Source organism: Piliocolobus tephrosceles, chromosome 9 (genome assembly GCF_002776525.5).
Source record: "Piliocolobus tephrosceles isolate RC106 chromosome 9, ASM277652v3, whole genome shotgun sequence".
Taxonomy (NCBI): Eukaryota; Metazoa; Chordata; class Mammalia; order Primates; family Cercopithecidae; genus Piliocolobus; species Piliocolobus tephrosceles.
The window spans coordinates 84,045,152-84,059,439 of NC_045442.1; the positions used below are offsets into that span (position 1 = coordinate 84,045,152).

Below are 14,288 nucleotides of genomic sequence, written 5' to 3' on the forward strand. Positions count from 1 at the left end.
ATTCTCGACATCAGCCTAGGTTGGGTTTGCAGGAACCAGTGGTGGGACAGGCCCCTCGAAGGCATGGGAAAGTCTGGGTTTCTGGAGCCTGGGATGGACACCAGAGAGTATGCAGATGGCCTAGGGGACTCCAGTGACCCTAAAAGAGGCTGAGTCCCCAGCAACCACCAGATGGTGTACTTACAGATGGGGAGTCAGTGAGATTTTGAAATGGGTGACATTAAGTTTTTCAAGATACCACTGTACCTTTAATTTATTAGCTTTTCATAAAAACACATAACATACACAATCTACAGTATAGAAAGTATAATTTACAAAAATATAAAATCTTGGTTATTTTTTAGTATTCTGACGTTACTATATGTGTTATTTCAATATGCATGTTTAAACAACCCACACTCAGCATGACTATCTCTCTGGGGAATGGTGTCAACGCCCTCCTTTTTTGTTTTAAAATAAAATATATATATTAAGAAAAAGAAACCAACATTGGTTACATGTGCATACCGTATGAATAAAAGCTCTGTAGTGAAATTTGAAAGGAAACACCCATTTACACCACGATTATCCTGTTTTCCAAAATGACTATGTGGCCCAAAGTGTTCTGAACTGAGCATTTAAACAGAGTTCTTTCCGTGGGCAGGGAGCAAGCGCACTGAGCTTTGCATAGTCTTCTTGCTCAGTCACGAGATGATGATCACATCAGTCAATGTTGTGGATATGTTTTCTTTTCAAGCCTTCAGAACAGTGGGTATGAATCATGGGCCACTTTCAGGCCAGGGCTAATTCCCAGATTCCTTCAGGGACTCAGGCTGGCATTTAAGGGGCTAGTCACTAGCAATGAAAGACCCTCAAATGATGCACTGGTGGACAGCTCTCTCTGGGCCCCAGTGATGTTGCCCATGAGCTCTGCTCTGTGTCTGCAGCTGCACCACAAGTTAAGTCCTGGCTGCAGAAGGCTCCGAGAAGGCGGCTCTGCTGGGCGTGGCTTCTTTCCACCCTGGAGTGGTCTCACCGGCAGGCACAGGTGTCCACGGACATGTTGGGGTACACCTTCAGAACCACATTCCGGTTCTCATCCAGGAAGAGGACTCCAAGGGAGTTCATCTTATCGGGAACACAGCAGGGCTCTGGGATGCCAGGGACTATGCCCACAGCCCTGACAATGCTCTGGATGGTGGCATGGTTGGATGGACGAACAATCTGCAAGGCAGGAAAGGAGGAGGGTTACCTCAGCTCTGCCCTCACCCATCCACCCACCCATGCTGTCCTCACAGTCCCAGGCCATACTGCTCTGCTGTTGCTCCCCGGCTGAGGCCATAGAACAGGCATCCACCTAGAGGAATGGACGAGATCCCAAGGCGGGGCACACAATTCCTCTAAAATCAGATGTATGCTGAGTCCCAGGCTGAGGTCTCCAAGAGGCCCCAGGCCTTCCTGCCCATTGGCTTCCCTGAGGCATGCTGTGTCCCCAACACGGCAGGGCCACATGGGGGCGCCTGAGTGTCACACATCCCCGCAGAGCACCAGGAAGCAGGCAGAAGCTGCCCAGAGGGAAAACACAGGGAGATGCCAGCACAGCCCTGATCTCGCAGTCTGAGGAGGGCAGGCATGCTTCCCACGAGGTCGTGCTTTTGTCACTGAAGGGAAGGCCTGGCATGTGTGTGGCAGTGTGACAGGCTGGACACTCACATTTCCTAGGGGCTGCTCTCCCTGCATCACCCCTTTTTTTTGTCAGCTTAGCAATTTTATGGGGTATTACCTGGACTTTACTGGGAAGACACCGAGGCTTAAAATGACTGAGTAACTTGATCAAGACTCCCAGTTAGAAAGTGAGCTGGCCTGGAAAACTGTGCCCACCTGTGACAAGATGAACCAACCAGGTCATCCACTTCAGTGCATCACCAGCCAAACAGAGATTTTTATATGCAGTACAGTTGAGGAGGAAGCCCTCCTGTGTCGGGGTAGTGGGAGGGGAGCAGGGTAGGGACACCTGCATTTGCAACGTTCTGGCTGGTGTCCTGGAAGATGGGGAGGCAGCAAGCCAGGTGATAAGCTAAGCGCATGGCCGACCAGCTGCAAGCCTTCAGGGTTCCGGGCTTGCATCTGCCTGGGTCTTTGCTATACCCTTTAAGCAGGTCCTGTCTCTCTGTCAGGCACCTCCCTCCCTCTTGCACATGCACGGTTTTGAGGAGAAGCCACTTAATTCCCAAACACATTACCGTTGCCCCATGTCTGGGTCTGGACTTCCCCAGCTGGCTGATTTATTTAAGTTCAAATTGGATTTATGCACTGACTTTCTTTTCTGGGAGGGAAAGGCATGACGTGCCCTGGGCAGAGTAACTAATCAGGAAGAAACTATGTGCTGAGTGCCCAGGGCTGACATCACAGACAGCCAGGCTGCTGCAGGGCAGGCTGCACGAACAGGCATGGACTCAGTCACAGCCCAGGCTGGAGCGAAGGTGAGAACTGGAAAGCCTTAGGTTGGCGCAACAGACAGAACATCCCAGTGCTGTGTGTCCTGCAGACCCTGTGCATAGTGAAGGCCTATTCCCTGTGGATTCCTGCCCTGAGCTGCAAGGAGGAGGGAGTCTACAGTGGGAGAGCCGCTGAGGCTAGCACTGTGCTGGTCACAGATCACCACACCCTGGGGTCCAGGTTGGGAACAGAAATGAGAGCCTTGGTGAGGATGGAGCTTCTGGGACCTGCCCTGTGTACAGGAAGCAGCATCTACTCAACCTCTGCAGATAGTTGCTATGTGGAGATGCGTTTCTAAAGAGATGGATTCTCCTGCTTTTCAAAAGAATGTTCTGATTTTAAAGTTCCAACTCAACCAAGTCAATACTTCAAAAAACACAGCCAAACTCACACATATGTGGGCGGCAACTACCCTACGGGTCGCCACTTGGTGACGTATGTCTACCTATTTCTTGCCTGGAATAGATAGGAGGTACTGTTATTCCCATTTCGCAGATGGGGAAACAGAAGCCCTGCAGGCTGAGGAGCTTGACGGTAGCGGCAGAGCTGAGCCTTAGAATCTGACAAAAGGCGGAAAAAACTCTACCTTAGGCATGGGGAACTCACAGGCTCCCGCGCAGTAGTAAGCATCGAAAGATTTCGGTGAGATTATCCACTCATTCCAGCCGATGTCTGCGAAGTCCACCTTCAGGTACCTCCGGGAGCACACCCTCGGCTCGTCCCACTGCTTCCTCCGGGCCTTCTGCATCGTCTTCTCGTCGAAGTCCAGCACCTGCGAGGAGGCCATGAACACCTCCTGGCCCTTCTTCCTGCGGTCTTTGCGCCCTGGCCGGGGTTTCAGCGCCCGGAAGGGGCTGGGCCATAGCTGGTGCTTGTGGAAGTGCTGCGCGTGGGCGCGCGGCGGCCTCTCATCCAGCCCCGGCAGCTCGTTGTCCTGGAGGGGCCCGGTGGCCTGCGCGGCTCGGCGCACGCGGGGGTCCGCTGAGCTGTTGGGGGCTGCGTAGGGCTCAGGGTCTCCAGCAGGGAAAGGGTCATATCTCTGCAACGTCACCGCCACGCTATTGGGCTCCGAGATGGCTAGGTCGTTGGCGTAGATGAGGATGTAGGGCGCATAGGGGCTGGGCCGGGGCATCCCCGGGTCTCTCTCCTCAGAATCCAGCTGGGCGGAGAGGAGCAGCTCGCCATCCCGGCGGGCCGCCTTGACGATGGGGGAGATGTCTTTGGCCTGCCACAGGCCGCGCAGCGGGGGCGACAGGGCCATGGCCCCGCGGAGTAGCCCCTGTGTGGCCGTGTTCTGCGAGAGGCTGCGGAAGAGCAGGTGCTGGCGTGCGGGCGGGCCCAGGGGCAGCGAGCGCCCTGAAGTGTTCTTGGCCCGCGGCTTGCATAGCACCTCGAGCGCTCGGGGCCACCGAGGAGGCTCTGAGTAGAAGTGGAAAGTGGCCATAAGGATCGTTTCCGAGTCCTGCATGGAAGTCAGGTTGAAGAAATACACGGCCTTCTGGTCGACCACTTCTGTGAGGGAAGGAGAGACCACAGGCTGTGAAGTTCTCGCTAGTGCTCCTGAGGGTCTCCCACCCAGGGCTGGAGGAGCAACGCCCACAGATCCACACTTTCAGGACCCTCCTCCTCCCACGTTTTGCCTCCCTCATTTCGTGTAATCCTCACATTAAACTGATGAGGGCGCCCTTGGCAATCCTCAGTGCACAGGTGAGGAATTAAGGTTGAGATTGTCAATATCCCATAGCAAACAACAAAAAGAAGCAACAACAAAGAAACAGGAGCAGACAGGGAGGCACACAGGCCTGCTGGACTCCAAAGCTCCTGTTCGCTCCCCCTGCCCTCTACTGTCTCTGCATGCACAAATGAACAAATGTCACTGACACCTTCATTAAGTGCTCAGGACGGCTTGGGTTGGGTCCAAGCCCTGCATCAAGGCAGCCCCTCCTGTATTTGCACAGCCCTCTATTTATGCAATCATTAAATACACATCACATTAAACCCAAACATTCTTCCAAAAGAGATGAAATAAACGCTCATGCTTTTTGAGCACCTCCTAAGGGAAACCGGGATCAAAAATACAGCCATTGAGGCATCTGCTCTTTGTTTTGCCTGAGGACTTTCAAGATTGTTTTAAAAAGAAAAGAGCAACATCAGGATTACACAAGGCAACTTGACTAAATCTCCAAGGTCCACGTAAAGACCGGGAGGTCTCAACCATTACATCTGCAGCTCAGTTCAAGAATGCTCCAACTCAGCCTTCCCTGGGGCTGCCGGCCACTCCTTCCTATGTGTCTGGTGGAAGCAGGTGTTCCCCAGGGCACCAGAGCAGCATAGCCGCGTCAGCAGTTCCAGGAAGCTGCCCCAACCTTGGCAGCAGCATGAGTATCATGTCAGGTTTGAATTGTCTAATGTTCTCAAATGGCCAAGTCCGCTCTAGGCTTCTGAAGAGTGGCGAGTCTTTCCTGGTGCCTCCCTAGGATGCTGCACACTAACAGGACACCAGAGAGGTCAGGCCGGCTTTCTCCTTCCCACTGCTTCATTTCCTGACAAGCAAGTGTCCTTCTGCTGGGGAATGTCTGGAGAGGAGCACAGCTCCCAAGCCCGGGAAGTGTGTGTAGGGGACACTGGGCTCTCTAGGAGCATGGATCAGGGGACACACCTCTCTGACCCCTTACCTACAGGATCTGCAGGCTTTTTTTTTTTTTTTTTTTTTTAGCAGAAGTATTCTGCTTTCTCTTCTTTGTTTCTGTTGGGAAGAAGGCATAATTCAACTGGGATTGTTCACATACTCTTAAGGGACTATGAGCGGGAAGAAACAGAGAAGCACATCTATGGAGGGCCTGATAAATAAATGCCAGTAAAGGCTCAGGTGACACTGAAGCCATCACCTTATTTAATCCTCACAATAAACCTGCCAGGACAGTGTCGCAGCCCCTCAGCATGCTCCACACATAAGCAGCAGCCCAGGGTCTATATGCACATTTGAACCTCGCTTCCCCAAGCATGTAGCCTTGACTGCATGAAAATGACTTCCACATTTTAATCAGCACTCCAGGGGCTCTGGCCATCAGGGAAGTTTGGGAAGTCAGTGGCAGCTGACAGCTCACTCTGGTGCTAGTGGCTGTGCATCTGCAGCATCTGGGGTTGACCTATGGATGGGGTGAAAGTTCACCAATAATGCTGCAACCCCACCCCCAAGCTAGAACATGCCCTAGGAACCAAGCTCCCAGGACTCAGTGGGGCCACGCCCTGAACCTTGCTTTCCCCATCTGCCTCACAGGGACAACAGCCTCTATCTCACATAGAGGATTGTCTGGAAGATCACAGAAACAGCCTAGTGAAGTGCCAGGCACAAAGGAGGTGCCCCCAAATGTGCTTTCTGCCATTTGAGTCTGAAGGACCAAGGATGGCAGAGCAAGCTCCCCCTCCATCAACTGGGGTACCTTGCATTCACTGATTCAAATATCCGAGCTGCAACCCAGCCAACACAGTACCTTGCTTTTCTTTGGTCTAGTTCAAGTCTCAACTCCTCCATTGCTCTGCTAGCAGCTTCACAGTGGGGAGGAACCTTTGAGGTTATGCAAAAGGGCATAAGCTCTACCTCCATGTGACTTGAATGCCTCCTGCCAGAGGGAGCTCACCTCTCAGTGGGCAGCCTGCTCCGTGAAGACTCTCCCTGCTGGGGACTGCTGGGGACAAGATGGGTCACCCCCAGCACCAGTGCATGAGGGGCCACAGGCTGGTCCTCTCTCTGGATGTGCCTGCATGTACTCAGTGCAGGGGGCTCCAGGCTGTGGCTCAGAGAAGGGACCTCAACCTGAAATCTCTCAGTTTAGCCGAGCCCAGGCCATAACAAAGAAGCTCTGACGGAAAGTCATTATTTCCTCTGATGTGTGCTGGTGCCCTGTGATTCATGTCTTTTCTCTCTTCTTTCTTCTCTGTCTTCCTCCTTTCTTGTTTTCTTCCCCTCTTTCCCCTTTTCTATCCACCCTCTTTTCCTTTCTTTCTTCCTCTTCTTCTCTTTGTTTTCCTAATAAACATTTGCAAAACTCCTACTCTGGCCTAAGTTGGGCTGACCAGGGTCATAACAAAGTTGCGCAGGAGGAATTCAGCCTAGAGGGGAGACAGACTGGTAATGACAAAGACGCCCATCTTCAGTGTCTCCTCATGTCACAGTTTTATAGAGCACTGTCCAATCAAGGCCCCTGGTGTGCTGGGTGCATTCCATCACAGGTCATCCCCAAGCTCGGAGCCCTCCATTGCCCCCAAATAAAAACCCCTTATCAAGGCCTTACTTGATCTGGCCTGCTTACCTCTGCAACTTTATCTCCAATCCCCAGTCCAATCCCTCCCTTCTGCCCCTGTCACACTGGCCTTCTTGTCCTTCCAACATGTGGCTTTCGTCTCAGGACTGTGCCTCACGCTTCCTTCCACCTTCATGGTTTCCCATCCACCAGTACCACTCAACCTCTTCAGGTATCTGCTCAAATGGAACCTCCTGCAATGGGTCCCCTGGGCTCCCGTGGCTGGACAACAGCCCCATCACTCTGTCTGCCCCTGCTTCACTGGCCTTCAGAGCACTTCCTGGCATCCTGCTGTATACTGATTTATTGCTCTTATCTTCCTAAAACATAAACTCTAACAGGACGGGGACACTGCCAGTTTTATTCACTACTGCGCCACTAGACCTCAGCATAAGGCTTAGGTGACAGTTGGAGCTCAGAGATGCATGTTGAATGAGATTGTCTGTGCAAATCCTGCCCAAGTGGGGACAAGAGAAAAGTCTGTTAACTTCAGTTAACACTGGGGGTTCCTGGCATGCTGCCCTAGAGTGCAGTAACCACAGCCTTAAGAAATCAAGAAATCCTCATTCTTTACAAAGATGCAGCTGACGATGCAAATCCAAATGGAGACAGCGGGTAGCCAGATCTTTAGCCAGACTTCCCCTTGAGCCTCATTGTTCTCATCTTTAAATTGGAACAAAACTGTTTATTAATTATGACATTCTGAGCTCCAAGTGTATGTGCTTGGTCCTATGTGGAGTGTTCTGCATGCTTGAATCATTTTCACCATGAGGAGAGTAGGGAGGGGTCATTCATTCTGTGGACAAAGAGCTGAAGCTTCAGAGAGGGTATGCAATTTGCCTAAAGTCACACAGCTGGCAAGGGGTGGAGTCAGGGCTTGTACCCAGCTCTGTGTGACCCCAAGCTCATGCCTTTTGCTCCTTCATGTGTTCTGGATATGTTCATGATCTACCTAAGCGCGAATGGACAAAGATCACGTGCTCTGAACTGCAGCATGTTTTGCAAACAGAGGTCATTATTTTGGTATATTTGAGTTCTGACTCCCTAAGAAGGGAAAGACCGACTTTATTTAGACAAGCTGATCTCTCAGTGGCTCTTGGGAATTCTCAGAAGTGTGACCAGGTCCACTTTGCTGGGCACTCAGCCTCCTTCCTGAGGGCAGTGGGGATGGTACTGGGGGAAGGGATGGTACTGGGGGAAGGGACACCCAAAGGTCTGTCCAGCCCCACTGCTGGTCAACTCTCAGGCCAAGAGCAGCCCCTCAGATGCTCTGCCCTATATAAAATGATTCCAAGACACTTTGGACATCAGTCCCTTCACCCATTGCCCCTCAAACAGCCACCAGGGCAATCAGTGAGAATGCTGGGCTTCGATGCCCGCACCAACAGAAGCTGGAGGAAGGGGTGGTGGGAAGGGGCGGTGGGCCAGACGATGCTGCAGAGAAGAGCAGGGAACTAACACGGATTTAGTATGTAGTGCCCGTTTCCATGCAGGCTCTAGGGTTGAGGTTCAACTCCTGCTTGCATTCCTTACTAGCTGTGAGGCCTCAGGCAAGTCATGGAAGCACTTTGTGCCTCAGTTTCCCCACCCATAAACTGGAGAGAGTATTTGCACCTCCAAAAGTTACTGTAAGATCATCTCTGCAGAGCGCACTAACAGCACTGTGCCTGGCACCCAGTAGAGGCTCAGAACAGTTGTGGCCTCAGGAGCTACCGCCACCCTCAGGGCACCACACCCTTGCTCCCTGACCTCCTGCCCAGTGGGAGGCCTCACTTCCCTTCCAGCCCCTACAGCAGGAACCTGAGAACTCTTTTGCCTCTCCCCGTCCTGCTTTTAACCAATCTCCAGGCCCTGTTTGCTCTGCTTCCTGTTTCTACACAACCATCCTGAGCACAGCATCTTTCCACCCTGCGTTCAGGGATCCAGCTCAACCACAACAGTGGTCCCAGAACTTTGTTGCCTCTTACATCACACTCATGCCTCAAAAGCAAATTATCTATTAAAGGTGAAAGGTTGGCCGGGCGCAGTGGCTCAAGCCTGTAATCCCAGCACTTTGGGAGGCCGAGAAGGGCGGATCACGAGGTCAGGAGATCGAGACCATCCTGGCTAACACGGTGAAACCCCGTCTCTACTAAAAAATACAAAAAACTAGCTGGGCGAGGTGGCGGGCGCCTGTAGTCCCAGCTACTCGGGAGGCTGAGGCAGGAGAATGGCGTAAACCCGGGAGGCGGAGCTTGCAGCTTGCAGTGAGCTGAGATCCGGCCACTGCACTCTAGCCTGGGCAACAGAGCGAAACTCCGTCTCAAAAAAAAAAAAAAAAAAGAAAGGTGAAAGGTTAAGATCCTTACTATGTAAAGAACCTTTGCATATCAGTAGGAGAAAGGAGGCACTCCCATGAGAAAGGAGGTACTCCCATACAATGAGGTAGTTTCCACAGGAAAAATTGCAAATGGCCAGCAGGCATGGGGAAAAGCTCAAGATGATCAGTAATGAAAAAAAGTAATTTCAAATGGAAATACCTGCAAGTTTTACCTGCATGCTGACAATATAATCCATAAAAGATATCCACGTATATCTCACATATATATATCTCACATATATATCTCAAATATATTCATATATCCATATATATATCTTACATACAAGGGCAAAACAATGGAGATATAGATAGATAGTGCAAAGATGATAGATAGATAGATAGACAGACAGACAGACAGACAGATATGGCTGGAATGATTCTACCAAAATATCATACTAACAATTCTGGTTATATCTGGCTGTGATTAGGGATGACTTATGTTCTTTACTGTGATCTTCTATAATTTCCAGGTTTTCCCCAATAAGCATGCATTTATTTATAATCTCTCACTTTTTCTCCTTTATCCCTCTTTTCCCCTGCAGTCCCTCCTCTTCCTCCCTCTCTCTCCCTCTCTCCTTTCTCTCTCCCCTCTCTTCTTCTCTCTCTCTCTGGCTCCTTCCTTCTGTCCCTCATGCATGCACATTGTATATTGCCCCATTGCCTATGGGGGAACAAATTCATAATACTCATGGCTCTCCACAGCCTGCTTGCAACCTATTTGTCTGCCTCCATCTCCTGCCTTTCTCTCCTTGCGTTATCATTAAAACCAAACTCCTGGCAGTCTCTGAACACAGCGGACAGCTTCACTTCTGTAACTGGCTAAGCCCCACCTGCCCTTCAAAGTGGCTGGGGCCTGGCTTGCTCTGGGAAGGCTTTCCTGGTCCCACCCAGAGGCCCTGTCCCTGCCAGGTCAGTGCGCCCTTGGGCTCCTGCAGCACCCCTGCCTTCCTTCCTATATGGCACCCCCCAGACCCGCTGCCCTATTCTGCTGCTTCCTTTGATCTGCCCTGCTAGTTTACTTTTCTGGGCATCTTTGGTGTTCCCTGAGCTTATAGCATCTGCCACCAAACCAAGTGTTTAGGAAATACTTGGGGAACAGAAATAAACTTGAATTTTGGCATTTTTGACTGGTGAGTATGTAGTATTATTCTCATTTTAGACTTGAAGAAAACCAACTCAGTATCACATTGTTAGGTGACAAAGCTTACATTTAAACAGCGGTCATTCAGTGGGAATTAGGGGTGGTCTAACCTTAACCCTTAAGGTCAGGCTCATAGGCTTTCTCCACCGATGCAGATTTAATAAGGAACAAAATGCACTTCAGGGAGCAATGAGGGAGGGAATGAAGGGGTGGCTGGTGAAATAACAGCAAGAGTTAATACACCATTGACACTTACATGTGTCAGGAATGGTGTAAGCACTTGACATATCTCAGTTTCCATTAAAAAAAATTATATAAGGAGGGAAGCACTATTAGCTCCATTTTAGAAGTGAAAAAAACCGAGTCATGGACAAGTTCAGTCCCTTGCCCAGATCGCAGAATTGGGATTTGGACTCCACCAGGCCAGCTCACAGCCAGCACTTGGCAGCTGAGCTGCGCAGTCCGGTGGCAGGGGAGGTATAGTTACGTACCACAGGCTGTGGGGATGGAGGCATTTGTTGTTCAGGAAGAGGTGCTGCCCCACTGAGGCAGCAGAGACCTACCACTGGGGAGCAGGCTGAGACTGGCATGTTCTCAGACCAGAGCTGAAGTCTCCCACATGGGTGGCATCATCTATGAGAAAAGGGTCCCTGCCCAAACTCATACCTCCTCAGACAGGTCACTGGATCAGGAAGCAGGCACATCTGAGGGCAGGCAAGGGGCTCGGCGTGAAACACTTAGATGAATCAAGGGAGGGGAGGATCAAGCAACCTGCCTGGGCCCCCACTGTATGCAAGGCACAAAACTTACTTAGCGCATTTAATCCTCACTTCTTCACTTCACTTTACAGGAAACTGATGCTCAGAGAGGTAAACTAACCTGTGCCACAGCACACAACTGGTAGCTGGTACAGCTGGGATTCACACCCAAATGTGCCTCAGGCTTCCAAAGAAGAGGGATGTATGTGTCAGACACTCCAGACTACCAGAATCCTGATTTCCCAGGCTTGTCTGCTTCACCCTACCCCTCCCAGACCCTGGTCATAGCTCTGATGGAGATGACAGAGTGTGGGGAGTGACGGTGAAAACAGCAATGGCTTGGTAGATGGGAGGTGCCAACCCCTGCCACTGTGAACAACCCCCGAATCTCAGTTTCCTTATCTGTAACATGGGAATGCTGGATTTGAGACACTGTCTTCAGGTCTTTTTTGAGATTAATATCCTGAACTCCACTGCTACTTGTACTACCCCCTTTCTGTGAAAACAGAATGACAGAGCGGGCATCTCCATGCCTGGGTGCAGCAAGTGGGTGGGCTCAGTGGACAGGCTCACTCATGTTGCAGCAGTGACCCTGCTGGCCTTGCTTCCTCAACTACAAGGCTTCAAGGATTGAGTTAATAGAGAGGCAAGGTCAAATTTAAACCCACAGGAATACACACAATACTTAGCATGATTCTTTGTGCTCCCAGGGGAATCCCATACATCGACAGTTAATCTGACCGGTGCTGGGCTCTGAGCTTATACATATGACCTCATTTCATCTTTCCTTCAACCCCACCGGAGAGATACTGGCAAGCCTTGTCCATTTTATCGATGAATACACTCAAGTCCATATAGCTTTAGTGATTCACCCAAGGTCATATTCATGCCAGATGATTCTTAAGTGGCTAAATTTAATAATGTTCCTCCAGAAATGGACCCCACATAGTGCAAGAAAGTTATGAGTGAGGATGGAGTTAGATCCAATTGGCCTGAAGCCCAGGGCCACTGACCTGGTGAGTTTGCTAAACAGAGGAGGAGGGCATGGGGCCTCTTTGTGGCAGGTGCTCCCCAGTCCATGGTTATGAGAGACCATGGATGTTACCTTGAGTCACACAGCCAGTGACAGATCTGACCTCAGGCTGTCTAGCCCCACAGCTGGGCTTGTTTCCCTCCCCCTCAGGAGGGGAGCCTGTAGACTGCAGATTTTTCTCCTGTTGAATGGCCTCATCCTCTACAGAGCTGCAGGAGACCCCCACCCACATTTTCTGGAACATTATTCTGCAACCAGGAGTAATCACCATGACAACCAGGGTCTTCTCACCACCTCTGCAGCCCCTCTCTACCCACGGCCTGCAAAGGTTGGCAGGTTGCTGAGGCAGGAGCCTGGAAGCGCTCTCAGAGCAGGGCAGCATGGGCCTCTGCAAGTGCCCTCTGCCCAGCTCCAACCAAGGGGCTGAGGAAGTGGAAAGGCGGGACAAAGGCCGGAGACAGGCAGAGTGTTCCCACTGCCTAAGCCCCTGGGTTCTTCCTTAAACCCCTGTGGTCTGAACACTTCATGCCAGTGTGTGGGAGTCCTCAATCCCGGGCAGCCCAGGCCCTTCTCAGTCCACTCTGCTTCCCTGGACACAGGAACCATGGCTGCCACCAGCTAGCGGCTCCTGCTTCCTAACAGGGCCCAGTGCCTGGAACTTCTGTCAGGGCTGCCTATGTTCACCGACTGTGCCCTCCTCATTTGTAAAGTGCCCACATAATTGACCCTATCACAGAGATACTCCCCTGGCCCATGTCCCTTCTTCCACTCTGTGCTTAGAGCCTTGTGTATGGGGTAGTCGGTGTCCAGCAATGTGGGAGCACCCCAGGGGCAGGACCTCTGTGCCACCCTGTGCCACTCTTGGTGCCCCACTGGAGGTTCAGGGCCTGGCATGGAGAGATCAGTGAATTATTAGTGAAAGAATGAATGAACCACCCACCTGTTGACCAGAAGAGGAAAAGTAGAGGTGCACGGGTGAGGAGACAGAAAAGTGAGAAAGGTGGAGAATTAGGAGAAGGGGTCCTGGAGCACCCTCTACTTACCCAGCCTGGCCCTGAAGCTGCGGACCGTGTTGCCCCCTCCCGGCCGCGCGCCCCGCCGGCTGTACTTCTCATAGAGCCTGTGCATGTGGACAGCGACCATGTCCTGGGCGCCGGGGCCCAGCGTGGCGGCCGCGTCCCCAGGGGGCCGCTGGGGATCCCTGTCCCCCTGCAGGCTGTCTGCGGCCGCGGGCAGTGCGGACCAGGCGGGAGCCCTGTGGCTGCCGGCCGCGTCCCGGAGCAGCAGCAGAAACAGCGGCAGCAGCGGTAGCAGTTGGGGTCCGGGGCCCTGGCTGGTCCGAGTGGGGACACGAGCCATGGCGTGGTGAGGGCAGCAAAGGGCCAAAGTCCAGGAGGAGGAAGGCGAGCGCGGGCGCACCGGAGGTTGCGGACTGACCTCGCGGCAGTAGGACGCGCGGGGAGAGCCCTGGCAGCAGGGCGCTGGATACCGGGTTCCGCGCGGGGCGAGGGGCTTAGCGGAACAGGCAGCCGGGCGCGTGGTCCGTGGATACCGGCGGCCCGAGCCCCCGGACAGCGGTCACGGCCGTCCGGAGCAGCGCAAAGCCAAACCGAGCCCGACTCGGCGCGCTGCCTCGGCGGACTCGCGCCGCGAAAGTTTGCAGCCCACTGCGCACCCGGCGGATTCGAGGGGCGGGGCGGGACGGGGCGGGGCGGCCGGCGGCGCTCTAGAGGGGACCCGGCTGCGCGCCCCGGACCTCTGGGGCTGCCGCAGACACTGCCGTCCCCGGCCCGGCTGCGGTGTGCGTGCGCCCGTGTGTGGCAGCGTGCGCGCGCCGGGGTGTGCGCCCGCGAGTGTGGGGGGCGTGGGCGTGGGCAAGCGCGCTCCCCGCTCCCCTGCCGACAGCCCGAGACCCAGCCCCGCAGTCGGCTCCTGTGTGTCGGCGCCGCAGCCTGGCCTGGCTGCGAGGGGGGCTGGGCAGCAGTTGGAGGGGCCCTGCCTGCTGGGTTGCCCCTGCAATGGCATGCGATGGCTATGTGATTGCAAGATGACAGCTCCCCTGTGAGGACGAGGGGATACATGTGCGCCCAGTTGCCTCGGAGTCAGCGTATGTCCAAAATGTGAGAGTGTGGGGAACAGATATCCTCTCTGAACTAACTCCGTAAAGAAAAGCCCTCACCCCAAAGCTCATGCCACCCAAGGGAACTGGAACAAG

General features: G+C 52.9%; 1 protein-coding gene across 2 annotated transcripts; it reads right to left on the reverse strand.

Annotated features, from left to right (window-relative positions):
• Positions 1–225: 225 nt before the first annotated feature.
• Positions 226–13,892, reverse strand: GDF10 (growth differentiation factor 10). 2 transcript variants are annotated; one of them, XM_023230182.2, is made up of 3 exons: positions 13,117–13,892; positions 3,065–3,990; positions 226–1,203 (listed from the first exon to the last, which is right to left on the reverse strand). In XM_023230182.2, the coding sequence occupies exons 1-3, from the start codon at positions 13,430–13,432 to the stop codon at positions 1,012–1,014; spliced, it is 1,434 nt and encodes a 477-aa protein (XP_023085950.1). In that variant the 5' UTR covers positions 13,433–13,892; the 3' UTR covers positions 226–1,011. The 2 variants fall into 2 exon arrangements, with proteins under 2 accessions (XP_023085950.1, XP_023085951.1); XM_023230183.2 differs by having other exon boundaries at positions 1,012–1,203; positions 3,065–3,987; positions 13,117–13,716.
• Between the last annotated feature and the right edge of the window lie 396 nt (positions 13,893–14,288).

Excerpts from the sequence above, each read along its gene's own strand:
- GDF10 (XM_023230182.2), bottom strand. The coding sequence starts at position 13,432 with ATGGCTCGTGTCCCCACTCGGACCAGCCAGGGCCCCGGACCCCAACTG. Across the intron at positions 3,991-13,116 it reads CAGCTTCAGGGCCAGGCTGG|AAGTGGTCGACCAGAAGGCC; the intron begins GTAAGTAGAGGG and ends CTTCCCTCACAG. Across the intron at positions 1,204-3,064 it reads GTGAGTTCCCCATGCCTAAG|ATTGTTCGTCCATCCAACCA; the intron begins GTAGAGTTTTTT and ends CCTGCCTTGCAG.